The 24,110-nt window shown below is 43.3% G+C and overlaps 1 protein-coding gene across 1 annotated transcript in view; it reads right to left on the bottom strand.

Annotated features, from left to right (window-relative positions):
- Nucleotides 1-4,902: 4,902 nt before the first annotated feature.
- Nucleotides 4,903-24,110, bottom strand: part of eml4 (EMAP like 4) — a 77,879-nt gene continuing 58,671 nt past the window's right edge. Inside the window, exons 16-24 of the mRNA XM_080449940.1 lie at nt 21,783-21,908; nt 19,983-20,114; nt 16,818-16,885; nt 15,248-15,336; nt 12,607-12,704; nt 11,307-11,394; nt 9,390-9,488; nt 8,899-9,029; nt 4,903-5,682 (exon numbers count right to left, since the gene is read on the bottom strand). Coding sequence (XP_080306066.1) covers nt 5,023-5,682; nt 8,899-9,029; nt 9,390-9,488; nt 11,307-11,394; nt 12,607-12,704; nt 15,248-15,336; nt 16,818-16,885; nt 19,983-20,114; nt 21,783-21,908 — 1,491 coding nt within the window. The 3' untranslated portion in view covers nt 4,903-5,022. The remainder of the gene's footprint in view (nt 5,683-8,898; nt 9,030-9,389; nt 9,489-11,306; nt 11,395-12,606; nt 12,705-15,247; nt 15,337-16,817; nt 16,886-19,982; nt 20,115-21,782; nt 21,909-24,110) is intronic.

Below are 24,110 nucleotides of genomic sequence, written 5' to 3'. Positions count from 1 at the left end.
CATTTAGAATAGCAACTTGCAACCTAAAAATAACACTGGTTCTCAAACATTTTTTTTTAAATTTCAAGGAACCTCCGTAACTCTGAGAGTGAACAAAATGGAACCAAATCTGAACACTCTCAGAGTTGCTCATGCATAGGGGCAGGGGTCTTCAACGTTTTCAGGCCAGGGACCCCCATAGCTGAGAGAGAGAGATGAAGCAGGGACCCCCTCTATATCGTATAAAATTGTGTTTCAGATTATACTTTTTTTGTTTACTTAGTCTGCTCTTTTTCCCCTCTACACCTTTACCTCTTTGCCAAAAATGCGTTGTGAGCTTGTAGATCGGCTATTTTTGGCTAAAGTTCTCCTCAGAAAAGGGATGCTAGGGTTCAAGTGTAAAAAAGAAAAATCATATCACACAAAGATTTGGCTGACCGCCTGTAGTAACTATGAGGACCCCCTAGGGGTCCCTGTTGAAGACCCCTGCATAAGGGGCCCTTGTGGTGGTCCTCGGACCACACTTTGAGACCCACTGGTGTAGCAGCCAACATGCACAATATCAACACCCTGACTCCGTTTTGACCAGAATGGACCAGAGCCTTCATTAGTATCATTGGTAACACCTGGAGAAAGTAAGGAAGAGGCCCAGTTTCTTTCCAATAAGGCTGCTTGTGCATAGAGCCCTTAATTAGACTACCAACTAGACTAGAACCTGGACCAGACCGGACCGGACCAGGCTTAAACATGTGAAACATTAAGTTGAGACCTGAGGTTGGAGAACACCGCCTCCCAGTGGATGATGTGGTGAAACACAGATAAAGCTTAACACGCACGCAAAGGCACGCTCGCGCTCGCGCACACACACACACACACACACACACACACACACACACACACACACGCACACGCACACGCACACACACACGCACACGCACACACACACGGGTGACAAATGAAAACAAAACCTAAACAAAGAAACAAAACCGAAACAACTGCTCTACAGGTAAAATGTGTTGAGATAGCGGTTGTGATTTGGCACTTATAATAAGATTGAATTGAGGAGAGAAAAAAAATGGTCGAAACAATTGATTCTAGAACCTTTGATATGCTTCAGGCCCCGTTTTATACGATTTATTTTATTCTCGGCTATTTTTTGCAAAGATATTTTGGTGTAGACAGGAAGAAAAAAAAAGCGATCCAAGCAGCCTGGGTCCAGTTTACCACATCTAGAGGGTTTAGGTTTTTAACAACCTGTATTATAGTATTATGTATATGAACTGTTTGAACCTGGATTATAGTTTTGTGTATATGAGCTGTTTGAACGTGTCACTGAATTGATTCCCCAAAATGAAGGAACAAAGTGTGTCCCCTTATCAGTTCTCAAACTTTTTTCATGTCAAGGACCCCCAAAATGTATTTGGCCGCGGACCCCCATGTCAAAATATTTAGTTCCAGGGACCCCCCAGACGCAAAGATTTGAGTTACAAATGTTCGCTTTAAAAAATACTACATTCAAAGATTTGCACAAACCGTGAACATTTAATGATCACGGCTATTAAAAAATAGCAGATCTACAAGCTCATAGCGCAGCACTCGGTGCCGCGCTATGAGCTTGTAGATCTGCTATTTTTGAATAGCCAAAGTATAAAAGGTTAATGTGGTTACCAATTATTGTAATGCTATGTTAACACATTTTGCTGGGGACCCCCTGGACCCCCCCCCCCCCCCCAAGGAGGGGGGGGGGGGGGGACCAATGCAATAAGGGACACGTCTTTTAGTTTCCAAATGAGGGACAATTCCTTATTTCAAGGGTCGGTTGGTGACCCTAACTGTGACACAGATGACAGGAGCTTCAGTCACTAATATATACTGCTTTTTAAACTGTGGTTAAAATTTTCAACGAATGTTTTGCCCCCCCAGACCGCTGCTCCTTGACTTGGAAAGGAGCCAGTTTAGGTGGTTTTTCGGGCATCTATAGTACAGATGCCTCCCGAGCGTCTCCCCCTAGTTGTGAGGGACCAATCGGGGCCCAGTATGCAAATATGGGGCCGGTTTATCGCCAGAGAATTTTTATTTTATTTTCCCCTTGGAAAATGCTGGTTCCACGTAGAGATTCCAGACTAATATCTACGCAGTGATATTAGTCTGGCCATGCCAGGCTATAGGAACTGTTACCCCCGCCACCCGATTCTGGATAAGCGAAGATGGATGGATGGATGGTTTGCCTCAGAATAGAGAAGCCTTACGTGGCCAATTTGTCACCCATATATATGGAGAGGAGATGACATACACACACACACACACAGCCTCGTTACAATAGCTATGTGTCGCTTTGCGGCTCAACTAGTTACTCTTACTTCCTGTGATGTCAGCGAGCAGTAGCAGCTGTGATTGGGTTTCCCTTGGTCACCTGACTGTCCTCGCCTCCCAAACGGTAAAACAAAAAAAAACACACAAACAAACAAAAGAAAACGCCAGCAGAACGCCAGTCAGCAACGTGCAACACAAAACAAACCAGTCCAAACAGAAACTACACATTTATCCTACAGGAAATGGGAGAAAGAGAAGGAAAAAGAAAAGTCTTCTGAGAAAACAGAGACTTTTAGAAGCTCTGGTCCAACTGGGCCCAAAGGTCAACTGGGCCCAAAGATCAAAGCTGACTAGAGCTGGGTCACAGCAACATGTTTAGAGATGCAAACATCCATTATTCTACTGAATACTGAGCCCATCAATCTAATCATGTTGAAGTGCAGGCATATCAATGAAATGATGTTTTTCATTTATTTTTATAATTGACTAATACACTATAACCAGGGGTCCTTGAGGGAGTTCCAGGGGGTCCCCAGCTAAATGGTGGATAGTTAGGAACCAAATGGACCCTTATGGGTCTGTAACTCTGAGAGTGTACTGAGTCTAAAATACAAAAAAATACTACTAACTAGAGTAAATTTACTAACTAGAGTACATCTACTAACTAGAGTACATCTACTAACTAGAGTACATCTTCTTGCTGACCTGCTCGAGGTGCCTACAATGACTTATAAAAAATACGGTGAAGCAGCATTCTGCTTCTACAGGCCGACAGCGTGGAATAAACTCCCATTACACCTAAGACAGGCAGCCTCTGTGGATAGCTTTAAAGCACCATTACACCTGAGACAGGCAGCCTCTGTGGATAGCTTTAAAGCACAGCTCAAGACCTACTTCTTCACTCTTGCTTTTAGCTGATTTTTTGGTTGATTTTTAAATCTCTGTGCTGTTACCCATGTCCTCACTGTATTGCCTGATTCACTGCCTTTTTGCTATTATTTTAATGTTGTTTTATGCTTTTGCTTTTCTGTTTTTTTGCTTTATTGTTCAATTATTTGTAACTGTAATTGTATTGTAATGTTGTAATTCTTGAGCTGCATTTCATGTCATGAAAGGTGCTATACAAATAAAGTTTATTATTATTATTACTTGAATAACTCGTAACCCATTAAAATGGGTCAAGCGACCCACAAATAGGTCCCGACCCAGTGTTTGGGGACCACTGCATTAAAGGACCGGTTCACTCATTTAAAAAAGGACCATTTGGGATCAAGTGAACCACACAGGAAGTCCCGCCGTTTTGTCACTTCCTGTTTCCTGTCACCTATTCTGTTAACGTACTTCACAGCGGTTGCCGGGCTTTGCTGGCAACAGTCAGTGGAGGTTAAAGGTCGTTGCCGGGGAGACAAGGGGGAGGGGGGGTGACGTAAACAAAAAGTTGAAACATTTAAGACTCTTCCAGTCCGAGATGAACAGACTGATAAACGGAGCGACAGAAAAACAGAGGAGTGACAGAATGATCACAACGTTTACACAAACGGAGGAGGGTGGGGGGGGAGCCAACAGGTTGTCAGTGATGTCACGGGGGGAGGGGGGGAGGGGTAACTGACTTCACTTCCTCGGACCCGTGAGCCACGCAGGCATACAACGACCAGCACACGCACACACACGCACACGCAGTCACTAGGGCTGGTAAATTAATATTCAAATTTCGAATATTCCTCGAATATGGGGAAATATGCATATTAAAAAAAAAATGTGTTTTTTGTTTGTTGTTTTTTCATGTTTATTTGACAGGAACAATACAAAAAACTCTGTATTCCCGAGCACTTGATACATATTTTTTTGTATTGTCTCTGTCAAATGAAGACATTTTAAAAATTTAAAAAACTTTTTAAATAATAATAATATTCGAATATATTCAAATATCTGCCAATTTTTAAGACCAATATTCGAATATCATTTCTGAGGAAAGTTACCAGCCCTACCGCAATACACACGCACACACACACACACGATTGTTTTCACGTCTGTCTGCTATTTGCTTCTAAACACAATAATTCATATAAAACATCAAAGTAGACACACAGGGTATACTGGTTGCGCTGGTTTGCTGACTGGTATCCTGACTGGCTGGTTTTGAGCTAAAAAAAGCGGATGGATTTTATCCATGACGTCATAATGAATGAAACTCACACTGCGTTAGTGTGTCTCTGTGTGTTTTAGTAGGATGAATGTGTGTGTGCATGTCAGGCTCCTCCACTATTTGTCACAACACGGGCGGACACACACGCGCACACACACACACACACACACACAAAGATTCCTGCTTCAACTCAACAAGCGAGACAGACCTGAACAGTTTGTTATCGAGCCTGTAGGGGGCACTGAAGAGACACTTCCCTCTCTCTCTCTCTCTCTCTCTCTCTCTCTCTCTTATAACTGTGTAACAACACAGATATAACACTTGTTATTACACTGCTGCAACTTTACTATAATTTAACTCTGAGAGGATACAACTGTAACCAAATGGACCCGTTACTATGGGTCCATTTGGTTACATTTGTATCCTCTCAGAGGATACAACTGTAACCAAATGGACCCGTTACTACGGGTCCATTTGGTTACATTTGTATCCTCTCAGAGTTACCCATAGATAAAACAAACCTCTCTTCCTCTCTCTCTCTCTCTCTCTCTCTCCCTCTTCCTTTCGGGTGTTTTTCTCTCTCTCTAGTTGGGAGGGGTGAACGGCGGCAGGCCCTCGTCGCTAGTGGGCGTGGCCGCCTCGTCGCTGGTGGTGGGCGTGGCCACGTCGTCGCTGGGCTCCAGGCTGTCCTTGGGACTCGGCGTGCTGTCGGACGGGGGCGGGGTCGACTCGGAGCGGGGCGGGGTCAGCTCGGAGGGGGGCGGGGTCTCCAGGGAGTCGTCCTGCGGCACGCCATTGGCCGTGGGCGGGGTGGGCGTCGTCGGCGGCGGGGACGGGGGGGCCAGGACGAGGGGGAGGAGGGGGGCCGCGGGGGGCGTGGAGGGCGGGGTGAGGGCGTCGCCGGAGCCCGGCGGCGGGGAGGCGGGGAGAGCGGCGGGAGGAGGAGGCGTGGTCGGCTCGGTGGGCGTGGTCAGGGCGTGGCGGTGGTTCACGTCCGTCCTCCTGGGGTGGGGGGCGGAGTTGTTGTGTAGGGGGAGCCCCTCCCCGCCCACCAGAGAGAGGGGGGAGGGGTCGGAGGAGGAGGAGGGGGAGGCGCCGGAGGCCAACGAGGGCGTCTTCTCCACCAGCCGCCACTGCATGGTGGACGTGTCCTTCCCCCCCGTGGAGATCAGGTGACTGTCGTTGTACAGGAAGCTGACGTTGGTCACGTGACTGCTGTGGGCGCTGTACTTGTGACTGGGCGCCTGTTTGTGGGAGGAGTCACAACCAATTATTTAACCCGTTAAGTGATTACTATCACAATATAGAGCTTTAACCTTTTAACCAAAAAAACCGATATTTTAATATTTTACTTTTACTACAAAAGATATCCCTTACCCTGCCTTTAAACAAAAGTTAATTTTCATACAATCTTATATAGTATATTTTCCACAAAAAAATAATTCCTCCTTTTTGACACAGTATGGCTTTAATATCAACAATATTTTCACGCAGGTGTACGTTAAGAGTTCAAAGGGTCAAAGTGTCCTTGAGCAAGACGCTGAACCCCTAATAGGCTCTATGCACAGCAGCCATATTGTGAAGACATTCACAGGTGTTACCAATGATACTAATGAAGGCTCTGTTCCATTTAGTGCAATCTGGGAACCCAGAACCAAATGAGAAGGAAAAACAGCGCCCTCTGCTGTTTGTACTATCTCACTTGGCTCTGAGACAATGACGACGTAGCATCCGTGCGCAAGGAAACCGGGGTTTTGGTCTGCATTCAGCGCATCACTTCCGGTGGTGCGACTATGTTTTCATTCCCACTAACAATATTTCTACACGGAACACTAACACCACTTCTCCCAGAGAACATGGATCGTTTTGGTTATAAGCCCACTTGTTTCTATGATGAATGAGCAAGTTAAAATGTGAATATCTTTCCGTGGTTTTGTCTGCTCCGCGGACGCTATTAGTTAAATTAGTTTTGGTTGGTTTCGAGTGGGGAAGGATCGGCGGACACGTAAATCCCACCCACTACATTTGATTGGGTAAAGCGCGGCCTGCTTCCTGATCTGAAGGCACGCCCACTTGTAGCCCAGTGTCATACGTTATGACGAACCTTCACGACAGATTCCAACGCAGAGCAGAATCTGTTCTTGAGAGATTACATTTAGTGTAGCACAGTGGTTCTCAGATTTTTCAATTTCCACGACCCCCATAACTCTGAGAGTGTACAAATGGAACCAAATGGACCCGTAAGGGTCCATTTGGTTCCATTTGTACACTCTCAGAGTTACACACCCGTAAAGGGCCATTTGGAACCCCCTCAAGGAACCATGAGGGTCCCTGGACCCAAATTTTAGAGCCACTTGGTGTAACAGAGTGTTTCCAGTGAGTCAGCACCCTGACTCTGTTTGACCAGAATGGAACAGAGCCTTCATTAGTATCATTGGTAACAACCTGTGAATGTCTTCACAATATGGCTGCTGTGCAAAGGAGCCTATTGCTCCCGATGAGCAGGTTGGTGCCTTGCATGGTTTCCTCCGCCATCGGTGTGTGAATGTGTGTGTGAATGTGTGTGTGAATGTGTGTGTGAATGTGTGTGTGAATGTGTATGTGTGAATGGGTGTGTGAATGTGTGTGTGAATGTGTATGTGTGAATGTGTGTGTGAATGGGTGTGTGAATGTGTGTGTGTGAATGTGTGTGTGAATGGGTGTGTGAATGTGTGTGTGAATGTGTGTGTGAATGTGTGTGTGAATGTGTGTGTGAATGGGTGTGTGTGTGAATGGGTGTGTGTGTGAATGGGTGTGTGTGAATGGGTGTGTGAATGTGTGTGTGTGAATGTGTGTGTGAATGTGTGTGTGAATGTGTATGTGAATGTGTGTGTGAATGTGTGTGTGAATGGGTGTGTGAATGTGTGTGTGAATGTGTGTATGAATGTGTGTGTGAATGGGTGTGTGAATGGGTGTGTGAATGTGTGTGTGAATGTGTGTGTGAATGTGTGTGTGAATGTGTGTATGAATGTGTGTGTGAATGTGTGTGTGAATGGGTGTGTGAATGTGTGTGTGAATGTGTGTGTGAATGGGTGTGTGAATGTGTGTGTGTGAATGTGTGTGTGAATGGGTGTGTGAATGTGTGTGTGAATGTGTGTGTGAATGTGTGTGTGAATGTGTGTGTGAATGGGTGTGTGTGTGAATGGGTGTGTGTGTGAATGGGTGTGTGTGAATGGGTGTGTGAATGTGTGTGTGTGAATGTGTGTGTGAATGTGTGTGTGAATGTGTATGTGAATGTGTGTGTGAATGTGTGTGTGAATGGGTGTGTGAATGTGTGTGTGAATGTGTGTATGAATGTGTGTGTGAATGGGTGTGTGAATGGGTGTGTGAATGTGTGTGTGAATGTGTGTGTGAATGTGTGTGTGAATGTGTGTATGAATGTGTGTGTGAATGTGTGTGTGAATGGGTGTGTGAATGTGTGTGTGAATGTGTGTGTGAATGGGTGTGTGAATGTGTGTGTGTGAATGTGTGTGTGAATGGGTGTGTGAATGTGTGTGTGAATGTGTGTGTGAATGTGTGTGTGAATGTGTGTGTGAATGGGTGTGTGAATGTGTGTGTGAATGTGTATGTGTGAATGTGTGTGTGAATGGGTGTGTGAATGTGTGTGTGTGAATGTGTGTGTGAATGGGTGTGTGAATGTGTGTGTGAATGTGTGTGTGAATGTGTGTGTGAATGTGTGTGTGAATGGGTGTGTGTGTGAATGTGTGTGTGAATGTGTGTGTGAATGTGTATGTGAATGTGTGTGTGAATGTGTGTGTGAATGGGTGTGTGAATGTGTGTGTGAATGTGTGTATGAATGTGTGTGTGAATGGGTGTGTGAATGGGTGTGTGAATGTGTGTGTGAATGTGTGTGTGAATGTGTGTGTGAATGTGTGTATGAATGTGTGTGTGAATGTGTGTGTGAATGGGTGTGTGAATGTGTGTGTGAATGGGTGTGTGAATGTGTGTGTGTGTGTGTGAATGGGTGTGTGAATGTGTGTGTGAATGTGTGTGTGAATGTGTGTGTGTGTGTGTGTGAATGGGTGTGTGAATGTGTGTGTGAATGGATGAATGTAAATGCACAATCAATGTAAAAGCGCTTTGGATAACAGCGCTATATAAATGCACCATTTAACAATACTTATTCATCTTCTGAGGTGGGTATAGATTAGGTATAGATTAGGTGGGTATAGATTTAGGAACATTGATTCTCAACCTTTTTAGTTCGAGAAGCAAAAGAAAAATTGGATGTCAAATTATCAAATTCTTTTGAAAACAGTTTTAAATTTGTTTTTAATTTAGAAAAAAAAGAAAAAATGTTTAAATAAATAAAGGGATATTTATACCCATAAAAATGGATACCACTGGCATAGAGTGTGTGTGTGTGTGTGTGTGTGTGCGCGCGTGTGCGTGCGTGTGTGCGTGCGTGCGTGCGTGTGTACCTTGAATCTAGAACAAGGGTAAGCGAACAGGTGAACTTTACAGAAGTCGTCGGCCAAGGCGATGACCTTCCTGCTGTGAGACCTGATCAGAGCGTTGATGTCCGTCCCATCAGAACCCTCCGGCCACACGCCTACACACACACACACACACACACACACACACACACACACAGAGAGAGAAACACACACACACACAGAGAGAAACACACACACACACACACAGAGAGAGAAACACACACACACACACACACAGACAGAAACACACACACGGGGGGCAAACCAGCCACCAGGGGGCAGAAACACATCAGGTTTCAGAATGATCACATTTACAGTTTAGCACACACACACACACACACACACACACACACACACACACACACACACACACACACACACACACACACACACACACACACACACACACACACACACACACACACACACACACACACACACACACACACACACACACACACACACACAGCACTAACCAAAGACGTGGTATCCCAGGACACAGGTGTACGTGGCCCAATCGATGTCTTTACACTCTGACTTGTTTCTGATCAGCTTGCAGCCGTTTGGAATGTCCCCTGAAAGCACATGAACACGTTGGAGTGTCTCCTTCAACCACATTATTGTGGTTAATCTATTTATTATTGATCAATCAATAGTCTGATTAAACGTGATAATGTCCCATTCAGTGCATTGACAGCATCCGGAATGGGGTCCTTCCTCCTATCAAGGAGTCTTGGCTTAACAAACCTATTGGCATGTTTAAAGTTATACTAGGTAACTTTTTCCAAAAAACTAAAGTTAAATTGTATATCTTTTGTGAATGGCAAATGTTTCACAACACCCACTGCATGAATTTCACCCCCGAAAGCCTTTTATAAACATATTTTCTATTGAAAGTGGACAGGGACGTGTTTCCCGCGAAAATGACGTCATCTGGCCGGAAACGGGGACGGAAATGCACCGGTTTCCTGTTTGGCCAGGAACTACCGCGCCGGTTTCCTGTTTGGCCAGGAACTACCGCACCGGTTTCCTGTTTGGCCAGGAACTACCGCGCTAATAACAAAAAGGAATCTCACGCTGTTTTTAAGACATTATAGGATTTGAAGATGGAAAAACAACAGCAAAAGAAAACACAGCTCACGGTAACTAAGGCTCCACTGGCTAAGAGAAACGATCCACAGATAATATAAAACAATTAAAAGAACGATTTTTGAAACGCTTCCGTCTTCCGGTGAAAACAAATGGAATTCTGGGTAATGCAGGACAGCGCTATATCATGCAGTGACAGTAGTGACAAGCAGTGGTTGCTAAAAATCGTTATTTGTGGACCTGCATTGTATTACTTTAAGTGCATGCGTGGTCCTCATTGTTCCAATGTCTCTCAGACCAAGACTTTTGTTGGCTTCCAAAGCCAGAAAATACATAGGATTAACTGCAACACTACCCATGTAATTTATCGCCTTATCTGTACCTGCCCTAATATTTTTTTATGTAGGCTGGACCCAGCGTCGCCTTTGTGATTAAATATGCTACTGAATCTGCACTAACAACACTAACTACCCCATAGCCAGACACTTCAGCCAATGTCACAATAGCAATGACACCCTCCTACGGATTACAGGTATAGAACACATCAAGCCCTTCACAAGAGGTGGTGATCGCCTCAGGAAATTCAACCAGAGGGAAACTTTCTGGATGCACTCACCCCTCCTGATCTCAACGAGGACATTGATTTTGTGTGCCTTCTCTAAAATAATATCCTTTTCTAGTCGATTCTCTTTGGTTATTATTAATAACTTATTACTATTTGTTTTTATTTATTTTATTTGTTATTATTGGTTGCAATAAAGCGTCTTTTTATATGTGGGTAATACTTATTGGGTAGTTCTTCTCCTCTGGGCTGCCTGTCACACACCCGCGTAGCTTCAGGGTGGTTGATTGACTGACTGCGCATGCCTGTGTAATGACCATTCTATCAACTGATAGGGACCCACGTGCACTTGGACACTTGTTAATGGCCTAATTGCATGGCTATTCTCACGTGTTCCAGACAGTACTATGTAATGAGTTTGTCTGTCTGTATATTTCATTTACTGCCTTCCTTGGGTCAATTTAGGGAAATGGTCTCCAACACTTTTGTTCCAGATTGTAACTGTTTTAATTAATTCCTGGCCTATCTGTCTTAGTTCTTTGAATATGTTTGAGTTTTCTCTGTCCTCTAATTCTTATATTAATATTGATGTATATAAATGTTTATTCTGGTTGAATATTATGTTGTGTATCTCGACTACATTGAAAATGAGGGCTTGCCCCTCAACTGTACTTCGAGTTTAAATAAAGGTTATGATGATGATGATTTTGCCCGGATGAAGTTAAAATGCGATCAAACTCACAGTAAAGGATCTCGTAGTCTCCTGAGTTGGACATGATGTAGTTGTTGTCTGGAGACCAGTCCAGATGAGTGATGTAGCTGGAATGTCCCTGAGCACAAGACAGACAGGGAGACGTAAAGACAGACAGAAACATAGACAGACAGACAGACAGACAGACAGACAGACAGGGAGATGTAAAGACAGACAGACAGACAGACAGACATAGACAGAGACAGAGACAGACAGTTAAAGATGGAGTGCCATGATATTTTTCAACCCTAAAACCTGATCATAAGGTATTATTATTATGTAAGGATTTTTTTCAACAAAAAGAAAGTGTACAGTAAGTGTTAAAATGTTGTTTTTATGTAGACACACCCACCAGTTCATTAAGTATACCTGGTTCTCACCTTAGCACCTCCTCCACCACCTTAGCACCACCCACCTGTCCTAGTCCCTCCTCCTCCTCATGCCCACACCTGTTGTGTTATGATAATGAGGGGGAGGGTATGGCTTTGTGATGTCACTAAAGCGCTGTTTCTCTATTGGCACGTTTGACCCTCAAGGTTTCAGCCTCCAGGAAGAAACTCCAAATAGTCAGAGAAGACATAAAACACCATAAAAACACCACCGGGGGGCTTAATGAAGTTCTATCAACCTCATAGACACATGAAAAACAGAAAAAGTGCAAAAACATGGCACCAGCTCTTTAACACATCCACCGCCAGAGGTTAATCTCATAATGTACTCACCAGTGCCAAGGTGTTTTTGTTGTTTTTTTGTTTTTTTCATGTCGCCATAGATCTTGTTAAAATCCTTAAGATTGAGCCGTGAACGGTCTGTTTACATCCGCGAGATCTCCCTGTATCTCCCAGTGAAGATCGCGTGTCAAACGGGGCATCCATGTTTGAGTTAGAGCGGATTACGTTAAACAGTGAAATGCGAGGAGAAAAAACTACAGGAAGAGAATTGAGTTTCAGTTTCGTCTGTAGAATGGGAGCGGGCGTGATCGTCAAAACCGGATCCCAAATAATTCTATTTCCTGTCATCAAACCGGAAACGGAAGTGGATCAAAAAAAATCCGAAAGTGCACCCGGACCGCGCATGCGCGAAAAGACCGCAGCCCGTAGGGCTACGGTCTCGGCGCTTAACAGTTGGATTTAACGGACCGTAGGACTACGTTCTTGGCGGTTAATGTGTTAATGTTCAAACTGCAAAATCCCCAAATTCTAACGCAGGATTCAAAAACATCCTGGAAAGTGAGGACCGACCAGCGAAACGTTCCTCTCACACACGCACGCGCAAACACACACACACTTACAGTGCACTTCCCGTATCTGGAGTACTTGCGTCCTTTCTCTGCTACAGTGTAGAGGTAAATAAAGTTGTCGTGCGATCCCACTGCTAACAAGCTGCCATCTGGAGAGAGACACACACACACACACACGCACACGCACACGCACACGCACACGCACACGCACACACACGCACACGCACACGCACACGCACACGCACACACACACACACACACACAAAATATATATTATATACCGTCACTGTCAGGAAGAAACCTTGTATCTTCATAATTCCAACGTTTTATGTTTTTCCACAAATTGACCCATTTTGGGCAGGATTCCCTATTTGTAACTATACCTTTCAAGATGGGAACGCCTTTTGGGGTTCTTGTTGCTATGTACAGTATATAGCAACATGCATTTTTATTTTAGAATAAATATTTGAAGTTTTTCGGAAAACCTGGGTCAGGATTTAGAAGGCGTTTTTAGTATCGGCCTCAGGTCTAAATGGGATAAGGTTCTACTTCATAGAGTACAGAAGTCCTGACGTCACTCGTTCATCCCCTGGTTCGTAAGGTAATTTCTCTATGGAGCATGCGCGTCAATCCCGGGGGGGGACGGGGGGGTTTCGTCCCCCCCTAGCTTCAGATTGGACCCCCCCAAGTCAGATTGGATCCCCCCCAGACCCCCCCCCCCCAAGTAATTTAGAATAATAAATACTTATTTAATAGAATCTGAACCCACTTTTGAAATCATGCACTGCACTCATAAACACAATGTATTTTAAAGGATTTATTTGCCCCCCCCCGTGTAAATCCCAAAATGGTTTGGTCCGCAGCACGGCTTCCTTCACTGCACGGGGAAAAAACACTCGCCCCAAAACACACTCGCCCCTATTTTTTTCGCCGACCGAGGCCGCCGGATATACCCGGGGCGAGTGTGTTTTGGGACGAGCGTTCTTGTATTCTATCTCGACCACAGCACGCATCAACATGTGGTTTCACCGGTTTGTTTACAAGTCGCATTTGGGGAAGAAAATGCTCAACAACATAATGAGAGGATACAAGAGCTATCTGTGCTAGCTGCAAAGTGTGCATATTTAAGCAAGTATTTTAAAACAGTGAAAGCTACCGAGGAAAAAGAAACAGAAAGTGATAGACCCCCGCTGACTCAAACTAACTGACGTCCCGTGGTCCAAAGATTTGTTGTGAATAATTATAGGTAGTTTGACCAAAACCGAAGTGAAGAGGAGGACACGGAGAATGTCGGTCATCAGTGATCAAAGGATTTAGCAGCTGCAATTTTGATAATGTTAGGAGCAATGCAATGGACCTGGACCATCCCAGGCAACAGTGACACTACGACCAGGTAGGGTCCAGTGTTTCCAAATGGACTGCAGTCTGCATGTATTATGCCAAGTACTGTACATAATGAAGTTGACCAAAGTTTCTCAGCTGCATTATATTTGTTATTAGTGTCTGTCTATCCTGAAACAAACCAACTCCAAGTGCGGCTGCTTGGTGATGAGTAAATTTACTAAGTTAATATAAAGAAAACTTCATGTTCTGAACAAAACTCACAAGCCTCTGTGCCAAACCTTCTATTCGTTATACTTTACAGTAGCTATTGATAATCGTAGATGGTTGATGCTCAATTCCTCTGCTCTGCTCATTATTTGAAACAGCCAGTGGTGGGTAAAATAAAATTTATATTACTCCTACTTGGCAGTTGGCTGGGCCTCGGCCTGTGTTTTGCCTTGAGGTGATCAGGGCTACTCATCCCCAAGTCATTTAGAATAATAAAAAATGAATGTTAAAATAGTATTTTGATATTAAATCAGTAAAATTAGGCAAAATAACATAACCCTAACCTAACCCTAAAACCGAAATAAAGTAACCAAAATCCAAGAAAAAAGCCTCCCAAATCCGCCATATAACCAAAATTTCGGGCGCGAGGGACCCCCCCCAGCCTCAAGACAGATTGACGCCCCTGCTATGGAGAATAACATTGGGTCATCTTAGAATCGTCTCATTTAAGAATTGTGGTCCAAAAATAAACAAACTTTCCTGGCGATATTGTCAGGGAGGTGGCTCTGTATCGTTTATGATAGTCAGTCACTTATATTTGATACTGTCTGTTTCTGGCGAAAATGTAACTAATTCGGCGGAAGTAACATTAGTGTTTTCTCACCGTCAGTTGGTGTTTCATATCCATATGAGTCAAACCGTCGGGATCATTTGTTTATTTTTGGAACACAGTTCTTATTTGACGCGATATTAGACACGTCTATGGGAATTCAGAACGGGGGTGGAAAACTTCCACCCCCGACTTCGGTGCTCTAGTCTATTGTGTCTCACAGAAGAGCGAGTTTGTGGGTTTTACAAATATTGTGACACGTTGTGAGCTTGTAGATCTGTAGATCTTTCACTATTTCTTAAATTATATATTTCTTAAATTAGACATCTAGAGGTCAGGTTTAGGGGTTGGAATTAAGAATAAAACATGATTTATACTTAGTTGCACCGAAAAATTGCCGATCTACAAGCTCGCGACGCGCGTAGCGAGCTTGTAGAGTTGCTATTTTTTCGGCTCTCGACTTAGTTTAAAAAAAAATTGTGTGTGTGAGTGTGAGTGTGAGTGTGTGTGTGTGTGTGTGTGTAACCTCACCTATAGAGAACCTCATGACAGACAGCTGTTCGTTGCCATCAGTGTGAATGGCCACCAGATCTCTAGTCTCTGCATCCAGAGCATACCACCTATAGGAATACAAGAGCATTACCTTATTATAAAATAACAATCATTTACCACCTTAGAAATCAATGGACATTGTTATAAAACATACATGATAACAAATAAGCTGCTTTCTCGCTTGATAACGTCCCGGGAATTATGTCCGGGGACATTGTCCAGTCTCCAGTGTTTGGTTTTTCACACATGCAGCATGTAGCATGTAGCATGTAGCATGCAACAGGAGAATGTCCCGTTTCAGATGCGTTCACACATTAACCCATTTTTAGCTATAACCATTATTTTATACTTGGGCTATTCAAAAATAGCAGATCTACAAGCTCATATCGCGGCACCGAGTGCCGCTCTATGAGCTTGTAGATCTGCTATTAAAAAAAAAAAACATTTAACATGTTGCTTGCTTACATTTGTATCTCCAAAATAGCTTAGATACTCAATACATCATCCAGCACTAGAAAGTTTGGAAATGTTATTTTGGTCGATTATTTCTCCCCTTCAATAACACCAATTGGTATTGTATTTTATATATTTGGAAAGCTTAGTCACCTATATCAGTGGTTCTCAAACCTTTTCATGTCAAGGAAGGACCCCCAAATTGACATGCCCGCGGACCCCCATTTGAAAAGATATGCCTCAGGGACCCCCATAAGAGAAGATGTTTATGACTCTAGCAGTTTTCCATTTTCATTTCAAGGACCCCCCAGTTTGACATGCATTTAGGCTACGGACCCCCATTTAATGGCATTTCTATCTCTGGGATCCCAATTTATATTGTAAAATCAATGTTAATTTAACTCAGAGAGTTCCATTTGGTACACTCCATTTGTACACTCTCAGAGTTACAGAACCATGAGGGTCCATTTGGTTTCCTAACTATCCATAATTTAGCTGGGGACCCCCTGGAACTCCCTCAAGGACCCCACTTTGAGAACCAATGACCTATATTGTAAGGATGGTGGATTCGTGGAATGAACAACGCAGCTAAAAGCGAGAGTTAATACCAACAGAAGAATATGGCAGGGGGGATTTCTGCACTTCTTTTTTTGGGAGGTGGGGGGGTATTAGCCCTGGTCAGTGAGTTCTCTCTAACGCCCTGCCAGACCCTGGGCTCTGCACATGTACAAGGAATTCCACTGCCCTGCGAGGGCTCCAACAATACTGAAAATAAACAAAACCACTTCACTACTCACCGAAACAAAGGTTGTTTTGTGTTGTTGAAAGTCTATTCTCGGAGGTGGGAGGCCTCTCAGCACCCCACCTACTCTGTAAAATACACTTTTTATGCAGAAAATAAAATATGTCCGCGAGACAATTTATTTATTTTTATTTACTCCACAGTGCCCTCTACAGATCTGGAGGATTTGAACTTATCACTAACGCTCTGGACCAGGGCTAGGGGGGGGGGGGGGGTGGGGTGCATCATGCATGAGCAGGATGCATTCAGTGCTGTCTACTACAGGACTTTCTATGTGGAACAGTCAACACTTACTTTCCTGAGTGGGTTCCTATGGCAACCACCGCTCCACTAGGATGGAAGTCTGCACAGTGACCGTGTTCCTGAGAGAGAGAGAGAGAGAGAGAGAGAGAGAAAAGTGTATTTATTAATATACAAGCATGATTATATAACTCTAATATGTTAGAATGTATGACTGTGTATTATGCCTGATGGCAGAAGTATTACTTCTTTTTTTTGTTGTTATTTTGAAATATTTACTACTTATTCATATTTGAAAATAACATTCTACCTACATGTATACGTATGTACTTTACCCACTTAAACCCTACATGGTATACCCGGAGTCCTTTGTGTTATTGTGGGGAAAGCTTTCGCTTAGGATGTCCAATGTATTTGTATTTAAGTTCATAAAGTTAACATAAGTATAATTAAATGCATTTGAAATTAAATAACAATGTCACTTTTCACGATTCCAAAAAAAAAAATTGCAAAATAATTAATCTGAATTCCAATGCAAAAATAGCAGATCTACAAGCTCACACTGCGACGCGCTTTGAGCTTGTAGATCTGCTATTTCCGCTACTTTTGTGTGACATAGAATGGCCCGACAGTATATGCAATGTGTCCCTCTGGAGTGAGTGTGGAAATATAGTGGGCCTCTCCATCATCAAAGTTGCATCACCCCTGACATACATTCTCTGAGAAAGAATGCACCAGACAACATCAGAGATGTGGTTGCAAATGTTGGATCAGTGCAAAAGTCTGGTAACATTCCTGAAGAGAACGGGGTGCTGCCGCGTGCTTAGCTAAAACTGTGATGAAAAGAGTGTGAAGTTCTCTGGAACGTCACGGTCAACATGCTGGAAGTGACATCAGACACAGATCAGCTGCATCCATTGGAGAAATGTCTCACTCTCTTCAGAGTAGCATTAACGCAGTGGTTGCCAAACTGGGCGTCCCCAAATCATTTGGGGGGGGGTGCTTAACTGATTCACTGCCAATCACGTAGATCTACGCGAACCTATTTAAAGCCGCCACGTGCCAATCGCGTAGATCTACGTGAACTAAAAAAAATATATATAATAAATCTGTATCTCGGCTCCTGAGTACTTTTTTTTTCAATGAAAAACTCTGGCACTGGCTAAAAAAAATATGAAAATACCTCTGGCAGTTAATGGGTTAATGATTAGCTTAATTGCTAACATTGTTTTCTCACTCAACAGTAAACAAACACACATACAGTATACAGCAAGTGTATACATGGTATCTGCGCATTGCTAGGACCTTTAAGAAATGTTTAATGCCAAATTGTCAAATATTACATAAGAAAGAGGCAAACGTTGTGAAAATAGGCGATCTACAAGCTCACAACGCCTCGCAGTGCGAGGCGTTGTGAGCTTGTAGATCGGCTGTTTTCACAACATTTATCGGTGGAACCGAGTCAAACTAAATGTAATGCCTGCAATTCCAAGTGCTTGTCGATTATTTTGGGGGTTCCCCAGTTCCAATATGATTATTTTGGGGGGTCGCGGGCGGCCTGCAAGGTTTGGGAACCCTTGCATTAATGAACCAGAAGGAGGAAAAAAAACAAATTCAAACTGTGATCCTCTGCTTGTTCAGAAACACTGCAAGCCCAAGTCTGGAGTATTTACAACATTTAAGAAGACGATAAATTGTCATACAAATAATTGCAAATTAACAATTTCATTGTGTTTTTTTGGCATTGAACGATAATACGAGAATACAAATTAAATGTCTGTTTGCATTTTAGGCTTCGTAATCGTGAATTACAGATATGACAGATAACGTACATAACTTACACAGTACAAAGGAATCACTGACATATTTAATAATTTTATCCTTAAACTAAAATAGTGAAATAGCTGATCTGCAAGCTTACAATGCGTCACTTTGTGACGCACTAAAATGTTAGGGAGGGACTAGAGGACAAGAGATTCAGTAGAACTAAGACAAGTCATTCATACACACTCCTTGAGGCGGTTCCAGGGGTCTCCAGCTAAATGCCAAACAGTTTTAAAAGACAACTTTGTTTTTTTACAACCAAGGTTGATGTTTTAGCTTGTAATTAAAGTAAAAAAAAGATGAGTGTTAAAACAAAATCATTTACTGCTTTCTATAGTTTTAACATTCTTTGTGTTTTTTTTTTTACAGTGGGCGGGGGCATTCGGGCAGGTGGCTAAATATGTCTTTTTTTTACACAATAACCCGGCAATTTCTTTATGATCATTTACAGTAGCTCTTCTAGCCCCCAATAACTGATATCTGGCCATCAAAGACCACAGGTCTTTTTATTGTGTAAAAAAATACATATTTAGCCACCTGCCCGAATGCCCCCGCCCACTGTAAAAAAGAGATCACGAAAATTGCTAAAACTATAGAAAGCAGTAAATGAAAAAAATGTAACACTTATATTTTATTTACTTTAATTACAAGCTAAAACATAAACCGTGGTTGTAAAAAAAACAAAGTTGTCCTTTAACACATTCCATGCCAGAGTTTAATCTCATAATGTACTCACCAGTGCCAGCGTTTTATTGTTGTTTTTTAGTTTTTTTCATGTCGCCACAGACCTCGCTAAATAAGTTAAAAGTGCGCGTTCATTTGGTTCTAAACACACGGCGGATCCGTGAGAAACGGCCAGCGAAAACAGTTTCCAAATGCGAGCCGCCATCTTGAAGATACAGCCGATCAACGCTAAACAGTGATCAGCGAGGAGAAAAACAACAACCGAGAAAATCGAGTTTCAAACAGGATCCCAGACAGGAAGCGGATACGATCGAAAAAACCGGAACCCGAATAATTCTGTTTCCGACCGGAAACCGGAAACGGAAATGGATCAAAAAAATTCTGAAAGTGCACCTGGGGCACTTAACATGGGAATCGGCGGTTTGCGTAGATCTACGCGACTGGCACGCTGCGGCTTTAAATAGGTTCGCGTAGATCTACGCGACTGGCATTCAATGTGTTAACACTTTAGTCCTATTTTAAGCTTTGGCAACGAGAAACTAAAGAAAAACTAAAATGTTGACAAATCTTCTCTCATGGCGGGTCACTGGCACAACATATTTCCAAAGGGGGTCCTTGACATGAATACGTTTGAGAACCACAGGTGTAGAGGCCTTAAGAGTGTGTGTGTGTGTGTGTGTGTGTGTGTGTGTGTGTGCGTGTCACACATACCTCCAGCTGTCGGCTCCACTCCAGGCTGTGAGACGAGGCGTTCCACAGACACACCATCCTGTCCTGAGCGCACGTCAGAAACATCTCTCTGAATGGATGAGACGCCAGACCCCACAACTCATCTGTATGGCCCTGTGAACGCACGCACGCGCACACACACACACACACACACACACACACACACACACACACACACACACACACACACACACACACACACACACACACACACACACACACACACACACACACACACACACACACACACACACACACACACACACACACACACACACACACACACACACACACACACACACGCGCGTTTGTAATATTATACTCGTGGAGGACATCAACATTTTAGGACGGCACTGAAAATATAGCTGAAAGTAGATAAATAGCAGAACATTTTAAAAACTGAAAACCATATTAAAAAAAAAAAATGTGCCTGCGATTTTGTAACCCTTTTTCACCCGGTGCCAATTATCTAAGTGATCCTGGGCGCTACACTCCCTCTGCCAGCCTAGGGAGCCCAGAGCCGAGCTCATGCCTCCTTCAATGCATGAGAGCCAACTGACCTTCTTATCACCTGACAGGGGGGAGTTTCCCCGGTTGGACGTAGCGCGTGGAAGGAACACGTTATTCCAACCAGTTCCCTTCCCCTCCATCAGGCGCCCCGGCTGTCATCCGGGAGGCGGTATAGCGACCAGGATTACTGCATGTTTTTGTGAGGGTATTAACTACCCTAGGAGACACGGGGAGAACATGCAAACTCCACACAGAGTAGGCCCTTTCCCCAACCCCACCTAGGGTATGTGCGCTGATGACGCTGAAAACCATATTTTTAACTTAAGCCTAAGCTGTACATGTCTAATCCTAACCCTAACCTGACAAGTACACACACACACACCACAAATCATCTGTGGGTCCCTGTACACGGATGGGACTCATTGAAAAAAGCCCAGAAAAAAACAGGTGTTTGACCCGGATGGGCGGGGCTAAGCAGGACATATAGCAGTGCAACGCTTCTGAGAAAACAGGAAACGCCCACTCTGTGCCAGTGTTGTTTTCGTCGACTAAAACTATGACGAAAAATGTTGGTCGACTACCTTTTTTTCACTGAAGAAAAAGAAATAAAAAAGAAATACAAAATAAGCTATGATGACTAAAACTAAGACTAAATATATTGACAATGTCGTCAACAAATAAAAACTAGACTAAAATGTTAGTGAGACGAGTGGAGAAGAGATCCAGTAGATCTATAAGACAAGTCATTTTATGTTTGGTTGCGCTCGGGTGTTGCGCTCTGAAAATAGCCGATCTACAAGCTTACAACGCGTCACGCTGCGACGCGTTGTGAGCTTGTAGATCGGCTATTTTCAGCATGCAACCAAGAGTAAAATCAGCCATTATAACGCCATCAAGGCACCGCCAACATACATTTTAGTCGACTAAATCAACTGTAGTTTTAGTCGACTATAATCTTATGATATTTAGTCGACTAAAACTAGACAAAAACTAAGACATTTCAGATGACTAAACTATGACTAAAACTAAATGGAATTTTATTCAAAAGACTATGACTAAAACTAAATCAAAATTTGACGTCAAAATCATGTGCCCTAACGTTACCTAGCATAACATACACATGTTTTCTACATTCAAAGTAGGCTAGCTAAGCTTAGCTCGACAAGACGAGCGGAGGAGAACGTGCATCAGACACACAACACTGTCCTGCGTCGGGGCGGTCTGGTCCGCGGTCTGGTCCGCGGGGCGAAACGAGAAGAAAGAGTGTTGTACCTGTACTTGAACCAGGAAGCCATCGTTGAAGGTTCCTCTGAGGATGAAATTCTTCGACGTTCCGACTAGAATCTGTTCTCCCTTCCCCTCAGACACCGCACGAATGGTTCCATACTGCTCTGGTACCTACACAGACAGGCGCACACGCACAGAGACACACACACACACACACACACACACAGAGACGCACACGCACACACACACACACACACACACACACACACACACACACACACACACACACACACACACACACACACACACACACGCATAGACACACGCACAGACACAGACACACGCACAGACAGCCACACGCACAGACAGCCACACGCACACACATGCACACACAAGCACACCATTTTATGTTACATTCAGGTCAAGCTTTTGATCAAGATCTGCTATTTTGTCTATTTCTTTGTACATTGTTTGGAGATTTTCAAGAAGATATTTTGCCTATAATGGCACCCTAACCCACACTTAACCCATTAACTGCCAGAGGTATTTTCATATTTTTTTAGCCAGTGCCAGAGTTTTTCATTGGAAAATAAAAAGTACTCAGGAGCCGAAATATAGACTTTTTAAGTTTTAAGTTAACAAGGAAGTGGATAGGAGTCTAGATCTTCAACTAATCATATCTCCTTGGTCTTTGGGTGAAATTGGAAAAAATATATTTATTTTTTTTCATTTTTTTTTTCACTTCACGTAGATCTACGCGATTGGCACGTGGCGGCTTTAAATCGGTTCGCGTAGATCTACGTGATTGGCAGTCAAATGGTTAAAGATAATCGGGGTGATTTAGGGTCGGAAACGAACCGACCCAAGTAACGGGGGAAGGGGTACTGTACCCCAGCCGGGAGCGAATGTCAGCCATGAGTATCCTCTGGTACGTGCGGTTCAAAGATCCGATCTTAACCCTTTAAGACCTGAGGCCGATTCTACAAAATGCCTTCTGAAATTTAAACAGTTTTTTGAAAAAAACGTATGTTACTATGTCAGTGGTGCTCAAACTTTTCATGTCAAGGACCCCCAGAATGATATGTATTTGGCCGCCGACCCCAAGCTCAAAATATTGTGTTCCAGGTACCCCCAGAAGCACAGATCGGAGATCAACATTTTCGCTTTAAAACATATACATATATATTCAAAGAATTTTTCAAAAATAGCAGATCTACAAGCTCTTAGCAAGGCACTCAGTGCCGCGCTATGAGCTTGTATATCTGCTATTTTTGAATAGCCAAAGAAATCTTAAAATGACACAGATGCGTTCCCGGTCGTAATGGGTTAAAGGACGACTTCACCGCTTTTCAACCTATCTTCATATAATTGGTCCTCACTAATACTCATGATAAAATTGTACAATTTGTTTCTACTTGGTCTGTGTCTCATAGGAGGGCTGTGCACAGTCCAGAAACCTGTCTACCAGTGACATCATCGTTAGGCATGATTTTTTTTTCCAGCAAGATTTCACATTTTTTATTTAGATTTTTATTAACACGAGAACAATGGCTTCTTTTATTGCATTGCAACTTTCCAGGAATAGAAAGCCTGCAGTTTCTATTAGCTTGGATTCCCCATTGATGATGTCACTGGTAGACAGGACTCTGAACTGTCCACAGCCCTCCTCTGAGACACAGACCAAGTAGAAAAAAATTGTACAATTTTATTATGAGTATTAGTGAGGACCAATTATATGAAGATAGGTTGAAAAGCGGTGAAGTCGTCCTTTAAGAGAATATTATAAGATTCTCCCGTAGTGTGTGATGCTACCAGATGTCCAAATCGTTTTAAGATAAAAAAAAAACAAAATTCACATTTTTGGAGCTGCCAGTGACTTTCTGCATTTCTTTGATAAAGTGTGGCGCTCCCCTTCCTGGCGCCACGACTTGCGTTTCAGCGCGGTCAGCGTCCAGTGTTTCTCTGAGGGCGTTTCAAAACAGAAACGTCACGTTGGAGCCTAGACATTTATTTCCTGACTCCATGTTTATGTTGTTTCAGATCACATCTATCTGCGCTAATAAGGCATGCGGCGATAAACACGTCTTACAAGGCCTCTAGACATGATATCCAAAGCTCTTCTCTGCTCATAAACCACTTTAAAGCTCCTAAAAATAGTCGACCCCACAAGCTCCACGGCGCGTTGCGTCCGCCAACGCGCCGTGGAGCTTGTGGGGTCGGCTATTTTTAGGAGCGCGACCCAGTTTACCAGCTCTGAGAGTTTTCAATGTTCCTGCTGCTCAGTGCAGTTCAGGTTTTGCAACAGAACGTATGAGTCACATATCACAAATGTGCAGTGGTGGAAAAAGTACTCAAATTCTTTACTTAAGTAAA

This window comes from Gymnoscopelus braueri (genome assembly GCF_963280865.1).
Source record: "Gymnoscopelus braueri genome assembly, chromosome: 14".
Lineage (NCBI taxonomy): Eukaryota > Metazoa > Chordata > Actinopteri > Myctophiformes > Myctophidae > Gymnoscopelus > Gymnoscopelus braueri.
This window is presented reverse-complemented; position numbering and strand designations above follow the sequence as displayed.